General features: G+C 42.0%; 1 protein-coding gene across 2 annotated transcripts in view; it reads right to left on the bottom strand.

Annotated features, from left to right (window-relative positions):
* Positions 1-21,325, bottom strand: part of EXT2 (exostosin glycosyltransferase 2) — a 153,592-nt gene that overhangs the window by 107,735 nt on the left and 24,532 nt on the right. For both annotated transcript variants that reach the window (XM_039470887.2, XM_074401340.1), the window contains exons 5-7: positions 18,081-18,276; positions 16,215-16,354; positions 13,622-13,715 (exon numbers count right to left, since the gene is read on the bottom strand). In XM_039470887.2, coding sequence (XP_039326821.1) covers positions 13,622-13,715; positions 16,215-16,354; positions 18,081-18,276 — 430 coding nt within the window. The remainder of the gene's footprint in view (positions 1-13,621; positions 13,716-16,214; positions 16,355-18,080; positions 18,277-21,325) is intronic.

Raw genomic sequence — 21,325 nt, 5'->3', positions numbered from 1 at the left:
TGGTGATTCTAAGAGACCCCAGCGTTAAGTTCCCCAAAACGGGACTCTTGAAAAGAATGAGCTATACTTGCGACGTCAGTGGCTCTCACTTTCTCCTTGTCCCTTCTCATCTGAAGGATGACAAACACCTGTGAAGAGGAGTAACTGTGGTTTGTTATGGCAGGGACTCTTAAAATAGATTCATGTCTCAAGCCCCTATCCCGGAAAGCCTCTAAGAGTGGGAGTAGGAGTGGTATGTGAAGTTTGAAAATTCCCCCAGGGAATTCTATCCCTTTAATCACCTACTGTAGCAATTTGTAAATCTCACAGTTATAAATTGCTATAGTAGGTGATTAGACAGTTGGATTTCTTCTATTCTATAGTTTCTAATCTACAAGTATTTCCAAGGCCAGGCACAATGGCTCATTCCTGTAATCCCAGCACTCTGAGGTGGGCGGATCACCTGAAGTCAGGTGTTCAAGACCAGCCTGGTCAACATAGTGAAACCTCATCTCTACTAAAAATACAAAAATTAGCCAGGTATGGTGGTGTATACCTGTAATCCTAGCCACTCAGGAGGCTGAGGCAGGAGAATCACTTAAACCTGGGAGGCAGAGGTTGCAGTGAGCCAAGGTCGCACCACTGCACTCCAGCCTAGGCAACGGAGTAAGACTCTGTCTCAAAAAATTAAAGTAAATAAATAAATAAAATATTTCTAAAGATTATACTTACTGATATATCATATGTGAAGTCATTTACAGCTTGCTAGGCAAAGAGTTTTCAGGGGAAATCATGATTTGGAGTTATTCTAAGCTGAAGGGAGTAGGATCGGTACTACTCCCTTCAGCAGATATTTTCTATACACTGCTTCAGAGTCCTTGAGCATGTTACTCAGACCCTTCAGTGTATCCTAGGTCTCCTCAATACCATCAAATGCCAAAATACTACACTGCTGCCCTCAAGCATAGTCTGCAGCTTAAAACCAAAGAAAACCTCAAAGGTCTTTCTGAAATATAAATCATACGTATATAAGATCATTAAATCCTGATCAAATTAACCTGAAACTTAAAAACACTTCAATATAGACTTCAAACACTTGGAAAGAAACCACTTGGTCCTCTTCATAAGAAAGTACTGGAATCTGAAAGAACAAGTGAACTGTTTTCCTACTATTAAAGTCCTTATCAAAATGGGCAATAAGTAGCCATTTCAATATAACAAATTAGCCTTGAAGTTACCAGTAGAAAAACAACTACATTGCCAGAAATGGCTTACAGGGAGCTACTTCTGTACTGTGAGTGAAGACAATGAAATAAATATAAGTGACTGTTGTCTTACATTCCCAAGAACAGTAGCACAGAATGATAAGATGAATTGTGCTACTAGAAAACTGTAAATTATGCCATGCCAAAAATAATTAGGCAACTCCAAATTCTCTCAGCCTCTGCAATGCTAAAGGAGACAGAATACACATAAGTATATAAGTTATTTTAATATTTATTGAGACAGAAATCCTACGTTTCCATTGTTGCCGATATTTGTAGCATGTTAGCCATCAACATACTAAATTGAGCAAATATACAAAGCGACTTACTTTATCAGTGAAATGACTTATTAAATCAGTTTAACCCTTATTTCAAGATTTGAAAAAAGTGAGTTCTCTACCATATTGACACCTGATAATTTACAAGTTATTGTATTGTAAACCTAGCTATCTGTCTAAGTAGGTACAGCATGAATTCACAAACCTGCATTGCACTTCCTGTAAGGAGCACTTATTTCTTGGAAATACTTGTCAGATAGTCCCACCCTGTGGGAAACCAGCCCCAAGGACTCAGACAATTCTTATACAGGCTGCAAACTAATATTTAACACTTTCATTAGAGAGGTTATTTCCTAAAGCAATACCCCATATTGGGAACTCATTACAAGGGATTAAACTGACGATTAACTTTAGAGACAATTCTCCAATAAATGCCCAAGGAGGAAACTGTGACCATTTCACCCACCCCCTTCAAAAGGCTGTGGAATGAAGATTGTTCATGATCATAAATTTACTGACAACTTCCAATATACTTAAAAATTACTCAGCTGGTTAAAAGTACACTATAAACAATAACACCCAGTTCACTGCCCTAAATTAAACTTAACTAATTAGATAATATCAACTTGGTCATCAGAAAAGTATGAAAATGTGATTCTGCCACTTTGAAGTTGGGGGCATTTCGTTTTGTTTTGCCACTCATTTGGTTTTTGTACCTAATGACAGTTGGTCCCTCGTTATTTGTGGTTCTGTAACCGTGGTTCCACATCCATGGATTCAACCAATCACAGATCAAAAATATTCAGAAAAAAAACTGCGCCTGTACTGAACAAATACAAACTTTTCTTCCTGTCATTTATTCCTTAAACAATGTAGTATAACTGCCAGCAGTGCATTCACCTTGTATTAGGAAGTATTAATTATCTAGGAATAATTTGAAATATAAGGGAGGATGCACAGAGGTCATATGCAAATACTACACCATTTTATAGCAGAGACTTGAGCATCCTTGAATTCTGGTATCTGCGGGAGGTCCTGGAACCAATCCCCCACAGACACTGAGGGATGACTGTATTCTTCCCCACAGGAGCTACACAAGTAATAAAATGAATCAGTATATTTTATTATTTGTTCAATGACAATCCAAGATCAACAGCTATATATGTTTGACTAACTTACAACAAAAATTCCTTGCTTTTGCCTCAACCTCAAGTTAAATGACTATTTTAAATTGAACACACTTGCAAAACTGCTCATGTCCACTTGAAAAAAGAAAAATAACATGTTTGTGCCAGAAAGCTGTACAGAGTAGTTAAAAATATATATGCCCATCGGATTTTGCTTATCACTGCTAACCTCTTCCTAAAAGCTTTAGTTAGAAGAAGAGCAGGAAGATATAAAGTACATTCTGAGGGCTTATTCTACCCATCCCTCCCCCTTTGGAAGTCAAAGTTGGAAGGTTTAAAGGAGAGGAGAGTAAGGATGCTCTTTTTAAAATGCCTGGAAAAACATTCTGGGCAGGAGATGCCAAAGATTTTGAAGCTCTCATCAAACCACTGGCCTTGATCCAGGTAATGGTTTTTCCTTCCCCTCAGCTGTCTGCTGCAGTTTTCCAGCAAAGAAAGAAAGGAAAAGTGGTAAGATAGAAGGAGGAGCAGCCTCTAGTCTGCTTCTCTACAACGGAGAGGGTAAAAAGGGCCAAGCATCACAGGCTGACATTTATGGAAGACCTGGTGTTTCCATGAAGCTTTCTGGGAGGATTATTGAGAGCTAACAATCTGGTCTAAAAGGGGCAGCAAAGCAGACTGATGAAAGTCCCTTTAAATTTGATAACGGTGACGCTGTGGAGGCAGAGACAGCAGGCTGGAGCTGGCAGAGACACGAGAGCAGAGGTCCAGCCAGTCAGACTGACTTTAGGGAAAAAATTCATTGCAAACCTGGCCACCCTAACCCTTCAGAGTTGCCCAACTCACTTGCTGAACCGTGACAGCACAAACTGACAGTGGAATGGCATTTCTAATCTTGGGATAAAAATAAAAGCCCTTGGAAAACCCTCTTTTGCCGAACCCTCCCTGCCCTGCCCCTACCAATGGCCAACAGTGAGGTTCTGGACCTGCAAAGGTTAATTATTTTGCTAGTCTTTCACCTCCATACCACTGCCCCACCACCCAATCCCTTCTGCCTGGCGTTTTTCTTCAATTTTAATATCAGAAGTTTCACACGCCTGCCTGAGCTCCTGGACTCAGCAGAAAGGCCCATATAGCTGTCAGCAAACTGATAAGGACTTTAAAATGACTCCACGGGGCCTCTTTATAAAGAAGAGCCAAAGAAGCCCATAAAGAAAAGGGCAGGGGCCACGGAAACCAGCCGCTCACACTGTTTTAACGTGGCATTAAAATGAGCTGCAGATTTATGGGAGTGCTTTAGCCCCTGGCCCCCATATGATGGGGATGAAACTCGTCTCGCCTCTCTAGTGGGATTTCCAACATGGGATGGAGCTGGCTAGAAAGATGTGGGGGAAGGGAGGCAGAGGCAGCAGAATGGGGAGAAGAGGAAAAGTGAAGAGGCAGAGAGCACCATGAAAATCACATATCAGAACTCATTCTCCTTTCAACAGGATGCGAACAGCTATTTCTAAAAGGTATGTGACCAGTCCTCTTTAATTCACATAAAAATTTCCTTTTAGTTTATCCTCAGTAGACTGCAGTTCCTCAGCTGTTTACCACTCAGACATCTATTGTGATTTTAACTTTCCTCTATAAGTTCTTTTAATTAAAGATGGATAAAATTATGATATGGCAAAGAAATATCAGTAGCAGGGAAGGCTCAGTATAATTTTTCTCCCCATTGGAAAGGGGAAACACTTTATCTAAACGTGCCTGAATTTAAAAAAAAAAAAAAAAAAAGTCAGCTAAAGAGTCACTGATTTTTAACTCCCTACAAGCCATTCTGATCCTCTCTCTCTCACACACACACACACACACACACACACACACAAAACACACACAGAGAAGTGAACCTCCTTCCATGCCAAGACGTAAAATGTACACCAGAACCCACAGGAATAAATTCTCTTTTAAGTTTCCAAGCCCAGAAGCAAATGCATACCACATCCGTACTTATAACTTACTGTGGTTCTTTAAGACTCTGCATACCTTGGAGCCTCCTTCTAATACTCAAATGCTGACCCAGAAGGAGCTCTCCCAAAGGACTGCCAGCATGGAGCAAGGGCAGGGGGTGCAGAATCTACATGCTTTGAGTTAATGATCTCATTTAATCAACACAACTACTCCAGACTATTATCAGCTCTAGGTTATAGATGAGAAAACAGAAGCTACAAAACTTGTACACACCCAGCAGAGCAGGATTCAAATTCAGGTCTCTGCAACTCACAGGCCCACGGGGCTTTCCAGTACCAACATTTTTCAAACTTTCTGGACTGGGACCCACAGTAAGAAACACACAAATACATTTTATGCAACAACTCACTACTGGAACCAAAGTTACAGGAAATATTTACCCCTACTATATATAAAGCTCTCTGTAACAGTTTCCTATTATATTTCATTTTTTTTTTAAATGCCAGTTGTGACTCACTGAATTGACTTCATGATCTACTAACGAATCATTATTCTCAGTTGGGAAAATACTGCAGTACACCATGAAAAAAAAAAAAAAAAAAAAATCACCAGACTGGGAGTCAGGAGACCTAGGTTCCAGCTAGAGGCTGGGCCTAACAATTCACTCTCAAGATTATTCCAAGTCTAGGGCTTACTTGTCATTTGTAAAATACAAGGAATGGGTTGAATAATTTCTAAGGTCCCTTCCAGCTCTTTTCTTTCTTTCCTAAATCTCTTCAATTATACTCACTGCTTTCACCTTGTCTCACAAATCTTTTCATTACCCTCTGCTTGTTGTTAGCTACCCTCCTTCCCTTCAGTTCTCAACCAAGTTCTTTGTTGCTGATATTCAAAGCTCTCCCCTGCCTCCCGCGCCTGTGCCACAGGATGTTCCTCTTATCTACCAGTCTTTCTGCAGAACCTCCTGGTGGAAGTCGGTGCCCTGAGGCTCACGCTCCCTATGTGAGGCTACCCAGGTGTGAAGATTCCTTTCACTTTCTGATCCACTCTGATCTTGAGGTCATTCCTTACTCTCCTTAGCGTAACTGAATACACAGCACTCCTGGCCTTGTAATTTATGTATTACTGAAAGTTCTCTTTCCAGCAACTTGAGGGTCTTTCTTAAAGACAGGATCTATGCCCACCCTCTTTAAAATCTCCCTCAATATGCCAATACAATAGTAGGAACAAAGCAAGTCCTTAATCCGTATTTATTTACCTGATTTGCATTATGAAATTAAGAACTCTAATCCTCCTAAATTTAAAGAATGCTTAGGTGAGCTGCTCTTGGAAAAGCCACCAAACCAATTAAAACTGGTATCACAATAAGATGAGTGACCTATACAGACTAAGATCCACATACTACTCGATCATATTTGCCCACAGACAAGACAGACCAAGGCTGCCAGGGAAGGTAGCTTTATGGTCTCTCCATCTGGACTGTATGGATTTAGATCTCAGAAGCTATACGAAACAACTGCAAATCAGTCCAAACCTTAAAGACAGGAAAATTTATTTACAGGCCCTAGTGCATTGTAAATCTGAGACAGTTCTATTAAAATGCTTTTCTTGGCTTCCCATCAGATACTTGGTAAAAGTCTTTTTCCAACAAGGTTCTTAATACCAAAGTTGAAAAAAACAGTTAAACACATAAAAATGGTCTTCCTTAAGCATTCCAATTAAATAAGGCCTTATTTTATCCTGTTTCAAACAACACACATTGACCGCTTTCCTTCACAGTAGGGATATATATACATAGGAAAGTTCAAACAGAATATAGAGTGCTACTGAAAACAAAATCGTGACATTTAAAATAGCCCACCAAATGATTATACCCGTCACCAAGGCTCTCCCATTGGCCAAAGAGCCTCCGTTTGTATCAAAACCATGGTTGCCTATTTCACAGAAAGAACTCCAGGGATCAGGCCCATGCGCTCTGTTTAAGGGAGGCAGCCAGTAGCTGTTTAAGGGCAAGTACAAAAGCAGAGACTGAGAAATACAGCCTGGAGTGGCATGTCAGGACTGGAGAGGGGAGGAGGATATGCAGGGAATACTTGGCATTTTCTTTTAAGCCCCAAGAGCCAGTTTATGTATATTTTTTAAAATCCTCAGTTTCACAGTGGAGGTGCACGGTGAATAAGAACAGCAGACATTACATTACATTACAATACTGATACTGGAAATTAGAGTGAAACTTTTTCCACATTCCTCATAATATATTTCCAGGGATGTGTCCAGTCCTAAATGTCTCAAACAACCACTTTTCAAGGAAGACTATTCAATAAGCACTTAGCTTGAATGGTTGGGAAGTGCATCCTGATTTTTACTCTCAATCCAGGCCACACAGCTCTGTGGTTTGAACGAAGTTGTAGGCAGCAGAACACAGTGTGCTGCTTGTCTGTCCCCCACATGCTGTGTGGTCTTGGGAGGATTACTTTATATCTCTTTATCCTCAGTTTCTTCACATAAAAAAAAAATTCAGACTACTCTTCTAATGGCCTAGCTTACTACTCTGTTGAGTCTGCTTTGTAAACTGGTGTACGCTGGGGGCGGGAAATGAGGGAGAAATGGACACAGACAGCAATATAACTGTCATGGACATGACAGACCGGCCGGCAGCACAGGGAACCCTCAGATAATACATCAGTCTGGGTTGCTAAGGTTTCTAGACATCTGAGAGTTTACACCTTTAAGCAAATAACAAACTCTGTTTAAAAATAAAAACTAACATTTTAAACAGAAAACCTTATACTACATATTATGCAAGATCCAACGTCTTCAAAATATACATGCTAAACAAAATGAAACCTTAGCTGAAAGATTCAGGGACATTAACATGAATAGTAATTCCTGTATTTCCTCAATTTTAGGATGCCTCATTAATAACAGTTTGGTGGGAAGAAACAAAAACGACATTTGATGTTCAAATTGATGACAAGACTTATCTGGATGTCAGAAATTTAAAATATGAAAAATAAAGATGTACTTCTCTGAATTGAGGAATTCATCCATTTTACAATGACACACCCAGGATATAGTGAAACGTGCACAGCTGTCTGTCCTTATATTCAATACGCTGAGAACTCTTTTTTGCTAAAAATAGCTTTTCCAGCCAACGAAGTGGCTCACACCTGTAATCCCAGCACTTTGGGAGGCCAAGGAGGGCTGATTGCTTGAGGCCAGGAGTTCACAACCAGCCTGGCCAACACAGCAAAACCCTGTCTCTACTAAAAACACAAAAATTAGCTGGGAGCTGTGGTGTATGCCTGCAATCCCAGCTTCTTAGGAGGCTGAGGCATGAGAATCACTTGAATCCAGGAGGCAGTGGTTGCAGTGAGCCGAGATCGCACCACTGCACTCCAGCCTGGGTGGCACAGCAAGACTCTCATCTCCAAAAAAAAAAAAAAAAAAAAAAAAAAGCTTTTCCATCTTCTTTTTTTCATACCAGATTGGCAGATAACCCATCTCAGATACCTTCACTGTTAGTAGTCTTTCTTCACTTTAAATCAGTGGCTTCCAAACTACTATGACTATGGAGACCAAATAATTCAATATGTTGAAATTGTATGCAAGCAGGATAAAATAAGACGCCCCTCAGAGGGGCTTTCCTATAAAGCACATGAACTTCAGTGTATGCACACATATTTACTGTTCTGTGGCCTCTTCTACTCTCTTTTTTTTTTTTGAGATGGAGTTTCGCTCTTGTTACCCAGGCTGGAGTGCAATGGTGCGATCTCGGCGCACCGCAACCTCCACCTCCTGGGTTCAAACAATTCTCCTGCCTCAGCCTCCTGAGTAGCTGGGATTACAGGCACGTGCCACCATGCCCAGCTACTTTTTTGTGTTTTTAGTAGAGACGGGGTTTCACCATGTTGACCAGGATGGTCTCGATCTCTCGACCTCGTGATCCACCCGCCTCGGCCTCCCAAAGTGCTGGGATTACAGGCTTGAGCCACCGCGCCCGGCCCTCTACTCTCTTCTTGATCAGAACTAGGCCCAACTATAGTCCAGAGGTTTTATTTTCTTAAATGAAAGTGTTTTGACTTTTTCCTAATCAGCCCACTACATCTTCAGTGCTTCTCTGCAGCACCAATATTTAGTTATGCTTAATAGAAAAATATGAAGGCACATTGAGATGGATCCGTGTAACAAACTGAAAAGAAACTGGTATTTGAATGTACCCCAAGTGTTAAAGGCTAGAGAGAAAAGAAGATGCTGAATGTTTCTGCCACCTCAAAGGCTTCTAGTCAATTGAGTACAAAGAAGAGTTCAAAGGCAAGGCAGGCTCCTGACTTCCACCTCCTAGTGTGGTTGAGGTTAGAGGTCACTGCTGGTGGAGCCACTGACCAATAAAAGAATGTTTGGAAATTCTACTCAACAGATAAACTGGGGATCCATTTACACCTTCCTCCCTATCCACACAAACATTTCTAACGATACAGTCTAGTGTCTATCCAGCCTTCCAAGACCCTAGCTTGTGTACTTTTTCTTTGTGATTCAGGGGAGACTGGAGATATGAATGTTTCATTTGACTACAGAAAAATATTTAGCTGCATACTTCTGCCTGCCTTCCAACATAAGGCAGATGGCTGATGGAACTCCCATCTCAAGGCCTACCTCAAATTCTACCGCTCCAATAAATCCATCCTGACAACTTTAGCCCCAACTTTTTCTCTTCTATTTCAGACCCCTAATGTACACAGAAAAATTGACATCCTCTTCCCAACTGTCTTTATGCTTCTACCCATATATCCCCAACACTACTATTAGCCATTTGTGAATGGGGATCACAGATTTTTTATTATCTCCTATAATCTCTCCCTGAAAAAAAAATTAGGGATTCAATAAATTAACTAACTAGTTAATTGTTAGCTCATAGGACAATAAAAGGCCAACTGATAAGTCAGCTTTATACTGTTACAACTACTATCTTCTACTAACTTAAGAAACTGTTTTTTAACTTCCCCACAAAAAGCCCCGTAAGCCCCCAGTAGTCTGTCCAATGCCACGTGTGGCAGCACCACTCATTGGTGGCCTTCAGGAATAGATACCAGAGACACAGGTTGTACTTTTCCTCAAAAGTCTTAGTCTAACTATAGCTGTTACTTACATTAGGCTCTAGCCTTATAGTTAACTTTTTGGCTGCTACTATCACATCTTAGGTCGAGAGGGGAATCTAAGTTCCTTTCCTTGTCAGGCAGAATGACTTTCTCCCTTGGTACAAACAAATTCCCAAGTCACAACAAGGACTTTCACCACTGCAGACATCTGTCAGATTGTAGCCTTTTTGACTCTAAATTCTAAACTGCAAAATGTTGCTCTAATACCTTCCTCACCAAGCTCCTACCCCCACATTTCTGGGGCCAAATCAGAAACTTTAGCTCTATCACATCTAGGGAGACTTAAATCCTGTGCCAACCACTATTTCTTCTTCATCTGAAAGAAATGGTCTCTAGAGAGCAGTTATCAGGAAGATGTCAGTGTGAAGCATCAGAGTGGCTCACGGCATTTAGGATTTCTTGGAAAGATTTAAATACTCAGAGGGAAAATGAGTTAATTAAAAGTGGATGGAGACCTCTGCTGGTTATAACTGTCCAATGCAGCTCAGTTAAGCTAGTTGGGAGTTTCTCTGCAAGCAAATCAGACCCTCTGCTCCTCACTCTCAGTTCATTCTGACACGTTATCTAGAGGCTCTAATATATCAACTACTGATACAACAGGCTTTCCCCTAAAAGTGGATGCCTGTCTTGCAAAAAGACCCACATCTGACCTTCCTAAAGAGAATTCACTAAGGCATAGGAACTTTGCAGAATCAGGTGTTTTACCTTTTTTCCTTTTTTTTTTATTTGTTACTCCTGCCAAGGTCAGGTTAAATCGATAGAAGGTAAACAGAAAGCAAAATGACAAGAATATCTTGGAAATAGTATATTTTGTTATAGAACCAAAGAACTCTAATTTTAGAGAGATGAGATATTTAACAATCTATAGAGAACAGTGGTTCTCAATCCAAGCAATTTTGCCTGTTCTCCACCCCCAGTCCCAAAAGGGACAATCGGTAAGCAATGTTTAGAGACATTTTTGGTGATCACAACTGGGGGGAGGGGTGCTACTGGAATCCAGTAGTAGTTGAACAAACCTAGTCATCCTTTATACCTAACTGGAAATCACTTTAACCAGATAATCTCTCATCTACTTGAGATCAGCCCACTCTAGAAATCTGGGGCTGGGAGAAGAAAAGAGGTCATTTTTGGAGTATGAATCACTCAGAGAAAGGGGAGCAGGACTAGCGAGGCGCCACAGCAGAGCTTTAGACAGCCTGAAAGCAGCACAGGGAAAGAGGCCATCAGAAAGCAGAAAAGAGTTAGAAAGGGGGTCAGGAAAGTGCCAAGCCCACCTTTCTTTTGTAAGCTGGCATAGCGGACTGTTCACCACCAGAGGAGGCAAGTGGCCCTTGTGACTAGAGCTGTTCAAAGGGAGAGGAGATGACCACTCAATTATTAATGTTGTCAAGGAGAGTAATATTCTTGGTAGGGACAAGCATTTCATAGAGTTTTTTAACAGCCACATGGAACATGACAGATGATTTAGCCAACCCCTTCATTTCATAAATGAGGAAATGGAAGCCTAGGGAGCTCTGGGGACCCATCATGGTCATGCAGTTGAAAGGGACAGAGGCAGGGATCAAACCCAAGTCTTTTGACTGTAAGTGTGTCTCTTCAAACTCAAATAACTCAAAAGTACACTGTTTTAAATGACCGGCATTCATTCCATCTCAACTGTTCTACGATTCTGAGCCACCACTGAAAATGACTAAGCTTATCCCAGACCTGCAGTTCTCACACCACCCTCCCACGGGCAACAGTACTCCGTGAGCTGGCAGTATATGCTGCTCCAAAAACCAAATGATTCTCTTTCCCAGCGTCAGGGTGGAGGGGTGGAGACAGTGACTAGATAGAATTTGCTTATTTAACCTCAGTTTTTTCTTAACTTTTGTAGACTAGATTCTGGTATAAAATGGTCTCTGCTTTAGCACATAATTCTATATTTAGTTTTATTAGTACATCAAGATGCCATGAAAAGTAACACGAAGCAGGCCAGGTATGGTGGCTCATGCCTATAATCCCAGTATTTTGGGAGGTCAAGGTGGGCAGATCACTTGGAGTCAGGAGTTCTACCAGCCTGGCCAAAATGGTGAAATCCCGTCTCTACTAAACATACAAAACTTAGCCAGGCATGGTGGTGCACGCCAGCTACTCGGGAGGCTGAGGCAGGAGAACTGCTCAAACTCTGGTGGCAGAGGTTGCAGTGAACTGAGATCATGCCACTGCATTCCAGCCTGGGCTACAGAGTGAGACTCTGTCTCAGGGAGGGAAAAAAGGTAACACAAAGTACACAAACACTATGACTCCTCAAGGAGCATTTTCTTCTGTACAAGTTTTAGGAACCACAGGTTTAGATTAAAAAATCTAGAGATCTCTAAACTGATTTTCTGATTCACAAAAACTCAGATGAAATCAGCAGTTAAATAACAACTGGGAAACCCAGAAACTTAAAACGAACATGAGGATATTATAAAGAAACTGCAGGGAAGCTATAACTAACCTGTGACTTCTATTCAAACCAGGATACCAAAATGTACAGATGAGGTCACTGAGCTCAGAGAAGGCAGATCCTTAATGAAGGGCACAGAGTTTGTAACCCACAGAGCTGACACCCAAGCCAAGCAATCTGAGGCAAGAACCTACAGACTTAATCTGTGTCTGATAAGAGGTTCCCTGTCATAATAAAGAGGGTGGGCTGCACACAGCCACTAATTTCACTCTCTCCTAAAACCCTAAAATGACAAGGGGCATTTCCTAAATTAAGGTATGCATACCCTAAGATAAAGAGAATGAGAGACAAGATAACAGCATCAACATGTGGAAGCTGAAAAGTAGAGGAAGAAGTGCTAACTGACGCTATAGACTCAAGAGAGCTACATCCTAAATCAGCTGAGAAAAACTTGAGTCACACTGCACAAAAGAGTGAGATTCAAGCAGGAGGACAGAGTGAAACTTTAAGAAACAGTTAGAACCCCAGATCCCCTTCCCACACAACCAGACAGCTGCACTGCCCGCATCCAGACAGAAGCCTGTGGCTGATTCCTAGGACAAGGCCAAACGCAGGCTCTCTGCCTGAGGGTGGGCATTTGAACTGACAGCAGGCGGTTGCATTGGACAGTTACCCACTTAATGCTGAGAATCTGCCAAGCCTCTTTGCCTGCTCATCTCCCACACAGGTGATCTTTGACAAAGATTAAACCTTTTTAAAAGTCCATTAAAAATTTTGGGCATAGTCTTCTTAACATTTTCACCTTGCTTGATATTTAAACCCAATTAAATGTACTTTGGGAGAAAGAAAGGAAAGCAGGACTAAGCGGGACACCCAGTGGGGTATTAAACAGTCAGAGAGCAGCTCAGGGAATGGGGTCGTCAGAAGGTAGAAGAGAAATTTGGAAAGAGAGTCAGGAAAATGACAAATGTTCCAAAAGAGAAGGGAGGACTCCCTAATTACAAAGGTTGTCTGAACTGGGAAACTGGGCTAGTTTCTGCAGCAATAGTCTCATGGTCAATAACTATACAGAGGTACTGCTCTGAAATGGTCTGGCCTCCGTGGCTGTCTTAGTCACTATGACTATCACCTGCTGTAACTACAAACCTCCAAAGAGCTTCAGCTTTGCATCTGCTATACTAAGGCCTTAAAATTGCAGTAGGCTTACCTCTGCAGAATTCTCTGAGAGTTATTATTTCAAACCTTATTTGACACAACTCACCTAACATGAATTTCCTATCGTTTAAGTTTGCTTAGTTGACCTAGTGGGGGAAGTTAGCCCCACTCAGGCACTCAGCTCCTGTCCCTCTGTATCCAAACAGTCAAGGCCACCATTTCAGTACCACCCACGTCACCTCCCCAGGAGGGCTGCTTGGACTTGGCGTCTTACCTGTCTCTGCATTTCTTCAATCTGTCTTTGGGGGATGCTCTGCAAAATACTGTACACATCTGACATCTTTTCTTCTGGTACAACCACAGATGCTCTGGAGACAACAGCAAAACAGTTTACATACACACAGCCCTTCACAGAAAGCATTTCTACACACAGTCTTGTTTCATTCTCACAAGCAGAAAGAAGACTCGAAATCTCCTTCAGCCCCACATCCCTTCCAGTAAGTATTCTCTTTCTCCTCCCTTTCTCATTGGCTTCTCAAAGGAGTTCTTTACCAGCTCCATTTTGTTTTTTACGTCGCACTCCCTTCTTCACTCATCTTTCATCCTGCCTCACTCCACTAGTGTGCTCTAGCCACACTGGTGTTCTTCCAGTCGCTTGAACACACCATGCTCTGCCCTACCGCAGAAAAATCCCACCCACCTTGTACATGCTTCTTGATTCCCTTCTAAATTAACAAGTACTTTTCTCCTTTTGCTATCAATTCAAATCTATCCACTTATCTGGCATATGTTTAGGGAAGCCCTATTATGTGCACACCCAACAGTGAATTAATCAGTCAAGGCAGGCAAGAGAGTAAGCAGGCCAGGAGAATGCCTGCGGGAAAAGCATTCCAGGAAAGACTCTAAACAAGCAAACCGCCCTGAAGAAGTAGCATGGTGGGCAAGTGCCAGGAACAGCAAAAAGGCCACTGTGGCTGGAGCAGAGTAAATAAGAGAGAGAATAACACCAGAAAAGAAGAACAGAGTCACAGCAAAGAGTACAGGACCAAGTAGGCCACTGAAAGACATGTGCCTTTTTTCTGAGATGGAAAGCCATTAGAGGGTTTTGGGCAAAAGCATGATATAACCTGATCATGTTCCAACAGGACCATTCCATCTAAAGGGTGAGAATAAACCACAGGAAAGCAAGATCAGGAGCAGAGAGACAGCTGGAGAACACTGCAAAGGCCAGGCAAGGGATGCGATGAGGGAGGACTTGATGGCAGAGCTGAGAGGGTAGAGCCCACAGGGTTTGCCAACAGATTAGATGTGGTGGGTAAGAGAAAGAGAGGATTCGACAGTCACTTTTCCTTCATGACATTTAGCAGTTTGTAATTACATTTGTATAAATTAATGATTAAACTCTAAACCTCACTTCTGCCAACTAGGCTGTGCATACATCTGCTATGACATTTACCACAAAACATTATCATCGGTTTGTCATCTCTCACTAGATTCTAGCCTCCTTGAAAAGAGAGGCTCTGTGTTATTCACAGGAGGCTTGCCAATCAATATGAGATGAATGGATGGATGGATGGATGGATGGATGGGTGGATGTATGGATGGATGAGTGGATGGATAGATGGATGGGTTGGGGGGTGGGTGGGTGGATGGATGGATGGATGGGTGGGTGGGTAGATGGATGGATGGATGAATGAATTAGAGCTATTCAAGTTGTTCAAATACCTATGGTGATCAGATTTAGACAGAAATATCAAAAAAGTTGGAAGAGGAAAAAAAAACCAGTATGCATTTGAGGCAAGGAAAAGACTGAGAGATAGATATTAATGGAATGAATTTTCAGCAACCTTCAACCTTCAAAATCTTGGGAAAACAAAGCATGAGAATAGAGGGCTATTTTGTTTCTTACAATATAAATGGCAAACACCCAGCAGAATGGAATTGGGTCCATCTGTACACTGGGACTATCTCTACGCTTTCATCTACATGGAGGCTCTCCACCACCAGCTATATTCGACAGAGACTCTAGACCCGTGGTTCTCAACTGTGACTACAAATCAAAATTGCCTGGGAGCTTTAACATTCAGAATCCCCAAGAATTAGGCAAGGCATTTTTTTTAAGCCCTCTTGGGGAGTCTACTCTGCAGCCAGAGTTGAACACTGGCCTAGGCTAGCAGTTGGCAACCATTTTCTGAAAAGCAGCAGTCCCCAACCTTTTTGGCACCAGGGACCCGTTTCGTGGAGACGATTTTCCCACAGACTGGGTTTGGCAGGGAATGGTTTGGGGATGAGATTGTTCCACCTCCCATCTTCAGGCATTAGTTGGAGTCTCATAAGGAATGCGCAACCTAGATCCCTCCTATGCACAGTTCACAGTAGGGTCCAGGCTCCTATGATAATTTAATGCCACCACTGATCTGACAGGAGGCGAAGCTCAGGTGGTAATGCTCGCTGGCCCACTAGTCACCTTCTGCTGTGCAGCTCCAAACAGGCCACAGCCCAGGAGTTGGAGACCCCCGTGACAAAAGGCCAGATAGTGATATTTTAAGCCCTATATGTCATCCAATTTCTGTTGCAATTACTTAACTCTGCGGATGTGACACAACAACAGCCAGACTATACATAAAGGAAGGGACATGGCTGTGTTTCAATAAAACTTGACTTACAAAAACAGCCAGCCTGCAAGCTGGCCTCAGTTTGTGAACTGCTCTAGGCCAATGTGCTAACTCTCCTGATGGAAAATAGAGAAAAACTATCTGAAGTAGTAGTTCTTGAACCAGGGTATACATTACAATAACCTCAGGGACTTTTTATTTGTCCTTCACACAGAACTGCTAGTGTAGAGTTTATTAGAAAGTACTACCCACCTCTTCCAGTCAAGAACTTCAGAGAAAGGCAAAATATAGGAGTCTGCAATGACAACTGGGACACAGCCAGCTTGTAACACATCACTCAATACTGCCTGGCCCAGCCGAGCTCCACGAAGGACTACACAGAAAGTAGCCTCCTGCAGGAACACAAAGAGGTAGGAGATTAAAAACGACTTTTGCTGATCCGCTGACTTTGATCCCTGTAGACCACAAAGGTCCTACAAGGGTTGGTGCCAAGCAACATTGAGGCATCTTGACACAAAAATGCCAAAACACAACAGCTCACACCTGTAAAACTTGAACAGTTTCAATAGTTACAGTGTTTTATATTAAGATTTCTATTCTTCAGTATACTGTTGACATTCTGAAAATGTTCAAAGTCAATGTCAAAGTCTTCCCCTAGACAGAGAACAATGTGACTTCCTGCAGATGGGTCTCTTTAGGCCCTAGTGTACTATGTAAACACACTGTGGCACACTGACATCGCTCACAGTACTTACCTCAGCCTATCTTGTAATGGAATTATTTTGTCTGGGAATTTCAGGCTCTCTAGAAGACCCCCTAAAGGGAAGGTATCAAATCTCTTTTCATCTTTCTACCCCCCATAGCATCTAACAGTGTGCTTTTTATATAGAAGATATTCATTTCATGAATTCAATGCCTTTGAAAAGATTTTAAGACTGATATGTTCTAGAAAGAAAAAAATATATCTAATGAAAAATTTCTTCTTCATTCACTCCCTCAAACCCCCTACGTGCGGGGAATACTTGGGAAAAGGAGAGATGTACCACAGAAAAAATAGCTGCAATAGGTAACCCGAAATACAGAGACCCTAACCACCTACCACTCTGTTTCTCCCAGTTTTTGCCTCTTAAGAAGGGGGAAAAAAAGATTTTTTTAAAAAACGAATCTTTAAAGCTAGAGAAAAGGAAAATTGAGAAAAAGCAATAAAGGAATTCGATATTTCAAGCATCTCTGGGGATAAATGAGAAAAGCAGCAGGAGCAGAGGAAGTGAGGCCATCATGGTGCCCAGAGGTACAGGTGGAAGGCTCCCCTGACCTCGAGAGTCAGCATCCAGATGTGGATGCACGTGCTGATAACCATTTTTCCTGTCTAGACAAAGGTTACTATAAATACTCCTGCCCACATCACCACTGTTATCAGCCAGACATTCCAGAGGGAGTGCAGCACTTTTTGAAAGTATTTTTACAATCCCAGTATGGGTAAGCTCTCTAGAGATTAAAAATAAATAAATAAATAAATAAATAAATCACACTAGCTCCTTGATGTTTCTCCTTGAACTAACCTGTGTCCATTTTAACTATTTAAGTGAACAAAGCTCAATTTCTCATTCCCTAGCCCCCTTACCCTTGGAATGTCAAACATAAAAGTGGCAAGAACACCAAATACCAAAATGATAAAAACAACCCCAAAACCCTACCCTCCGAGGGAAAGTTCACTGTGGCTCTGTAGGCCAGTATGGTCAAGGGATGCAAGTTGCCACCTTAAAGAAGAAAATTTCTCTGGAATGCCTTATGAATACAGGGGTAAAAGCAAGATACATTTGCCTGCTTAGTCCAAGTGGCTTCTCTGCAAATCCATCAGATTTGTGTTTTTAAAGTATAATGAATATCTGAAAGGAGTATGAACTCTCATAGGCCAAGCAGCTTTACACGAACACAATACATCAGACATTCCAAGTACCTGAAGGTCTACACATCCAGTAAAGAGCAATCCTACGTTTCCTTCCCCTAGGGTAATTTTAGTTGCATATAGAAAACAACTTGGGTTTGTTGGGCTCAATTTTAACCCACGAAAGCAACCTCTACTGAGTCTTGCGAGAGGTAATGAGTGACACTCACCTGTAGCACCTGTGGGTAATCGAAGACCTGGTGCTTGTGGCAGCGCTTACGGACAGAAAGGACGCCCTCTGAGAGGTTGGTGCATTTGTCGAGTACTAACACTGACTCTCCGTGTTTGACCTGGAGGGCTTCTATGTCCTCTCTGTACTCAGGATGGAGACCCACCTGAGACGACAGGAGGAAGTATCGCCGTGGACTACAAGGGAAAAAAACAAATGATCAGAAAATCGCAGCTGGTATGTTAGTCAAGGTAAGACAAACTTTGATATTAATCTTATGGCAGTAAGCATTTCCTTACCAGTCCTGACATCTACTGGTTTTTAAAAATTATCCTCTGTAGCATTAGTAAATATTTAAAATGTGATATATTGTGAGAAAGTAAGATATGATTCATTCACACACTGAAATATTAGGTAATCATAACAAATCTTATTTGGGAACAGTTCTTAATAGTGTGAGGAAATGCTTATAATATGCGAAGCTGAGAGGGCATGCTATAAATGTGTGTGTGTGCGTGTGCATGTGTGTGTGTGTGTGTGTGTGTGTGTGTGTGTGTGTAGAAAGAGAAAACTAACTGATTATTTGGAAGGAACATCAAAATGTTCTCTTAGTTCTATCTGGGTCCCTAGTCTGAAAGGAACTGGAAGCTGGCTGCATTCTTCAAATGTGGAAAGAGGGAAACTCAATGGGAAGCACCAGCATGTGACTGAAGGCTCTGGAAAGGGCTGCTCCTGGTGTTGAACAGCATCCTGTGCAATGGAGAGGCTCCAGGGAAAGTCCCCATCGCCAGGGCCACATAAACGGCAGGGAGACTGAATTGGTAGTTGAAAACATTAAGAAGAAAAAACTATCTTCATCAAAGCATGGAATCTCCAGTCTTAACATCTGGATGGTAAGGATGTGTAAAAGAAAACAGAGGGAGGAAAGATCTCCAAGGGTCTAGTGCAGGCGTCCCCAAACTTTTTACGCAGGGGGCCATTTCACTGTCCCTCAGACCGTTGGAGGGCCGCCACATACTGTGGTCCTCTCACTCACCACCAATGAAAGAGGTGCCCCTTCCTGAAGTGCGGCGGGGGGCCGGATAAATGGCCTCAGGGGGCCGCATGGGGCCGTAGTTTGGGGACTCCTGGAGTGCCATGCAGATCTCCACATGAGACAGAACCGGGAACACAAAGTTGGTAAGCCTGAAGTCAAGGGGAAGATTTTGGAGAGACCAGATGGGAAGTAATTCCCTCCTGGAAGACAAGACTCCCACAAGACAGAGAGGGTACAGAACATACAGGCTATACACATTGAGCATATCAAATGTGAAAATCTGAAATCCTAAATGCTCCAAAATCCAGAGCTTTCTGGATGCCAACATAACACTCAGAAGAAATGCTCATTGCAACATTTTAGATTTCTGGATTTTGAATGTTCAACCAAGAGTATAATGCAAATACTCCAAAATCTGGGAAAAAAAAAAAAATCAGGAGTCAAAAACACTTCTGGTCCTGAGCATTTTGAATAAGGGATACTCAATCTGTTTTGGCCGAGGGACCACAAAGAATCAGTGTCAAAGAGAAGAATCACAGAGAGCACGTTCCAGGAAGAAATGAAACACTCCACAGCCCTGAAAGCAGCATGCACTGAAATCCAGCTCACACTGGTACCGGCCAGGGAAAACATCAGAGCTATGTGTCTCTCACAGGCAACGCCACCATGCAACCTAGACTTTGTGAACCCATCTATTTTTTATTTTTATTTTTGGATTTGAAGAGATAGGAATGGTAATTGTTACTTTTCCTTAGTTAATCAGACTTGGTTGGAAGTTCTAGCTGGGGAGCATCTCATTCAGTAATTATTCTCTAACTGAGAAGGTCATCTGCTTTTACAGAGTGTTAAGCTTCAGCTTTAAATCATAAAGCAATGAGTGAAGGTGAACACCTGCCTAGTCAGCTAGACTAGCCAAATAAACCCCAGAGAAAAGAGCAACCTATCCCACAGCCAGACTGCCTTTACCTCAGGACAGATTCTTTATTCGACCAAACTAAGAGCAAAAGGCATTTCCTATATCACAATTAAGAAAAAAAGGAACCAGCAGACTCCCTAAACCTCACTGTCCAGTAGCAATTAGTTACCTGAGGCCATTTAAATTAAACTAATTAAAAGTAAATAAAATAAAAAGTTCAGATCATCAGTCACCCTAGGCCCATGGTTCTGGTGCTCAATAGCAACATGTGGCTGGGGGCTGTCAGGCACAAATGCAGACCATGTCCTTACTGTAGAAGGTTCTACTTAATAGAGCTGCTCCGCGAAGTAGGTGAGAGCCAGAGGACAGGGTGAAGGTCAGTGGAGATAGGAAGGATCTACAGCAGCAACCCAGCAAGGAGATGGTTTGGATCAGCTGTATAGACTCATTCCTTTTTCCTGGCCAATTTCCTCCTAAATTACAATTTATTGAGCAATATGTTGAACATTTACAGCAAACAATATTCTTTCTAGACACTGAAACAGGCTTTTGAGCTCTACGCTCAGCCCTGAGCCTCAGTAATTTTTCCTTTGTAAAAGTATTAATTTTCTGAGGATGACTTTGTGATGGCAAGATCAGATATAGGGAGTACCCACAGCTCATCTCAAAGTAAACACCATCTCTGCTCAAAATATTTCTATATCAAACTTACCTGTTTAAACAAGAGAATAATTTACAGTGAAATCCACAAGGCAAGCAGGGAAACTTCCTTAATAATTAAAGTTATTTGAAATGAAATGGACTTTTTGTGAGGTGGTGATTTTTCAATATAAATCAGAAACCTTTTCATTAAAAAGTTACAGTGAAAAGTCATGCTTCAAGTTAAGAGCTAAATGGTCTCTAAAGGTCTTTCCAAACTATAAGGCCTTGGTTTTCTGATGGATCTCATGGATGTTTCTGGAGCCTTTCTCTTTAAGTAGAGGTGATAGCACAAAACTAGTGTTCTACCCTCTCCAGAAAAAGAATCAGGTGGGCATCCAAGAGGGGTGAAGAGGATGTCCAGGCAGAAGTACACAGAGTATTGGAGTCCCAGAGGGTATTTCTGCATGTGGGGTGGGGAGGTAGATGGCACATGTGGAATGTTCAAGCCCTAGTGGGGTGGGAGCTTCTGCTGAAGAGAAGAATAGTAAGGTAGCCTGGTGCAGGGTATCAGAGCCCCAGAAAGGAAAGGAAGGCTTCTGTGCTGGGGGAAGGGTAATGGGGATGATGGAGACCAAGCAGGGTTAGGAGGGCA

This window comes from Saimiri boliviensis, chromosome 6 (genome assembly GCF_048565385.1).
Source record: "Saimiri boliviensis isolate mSaiBol1 chromosome 6, mSaiBol1.pri, whole genome shotgun sequence".
NCBI classification, from domain to species: Eukaryota; Metazoa; Chordata; class Mammalia; order Primates; family Cebidae; genus Saimiri; species Saimiri boliviensis.
The sequence above is the reverse complement of the archived record's forward strand: the minus strand, read 5'-3'. Positions and strand labels throughout refer to the sequence as shown.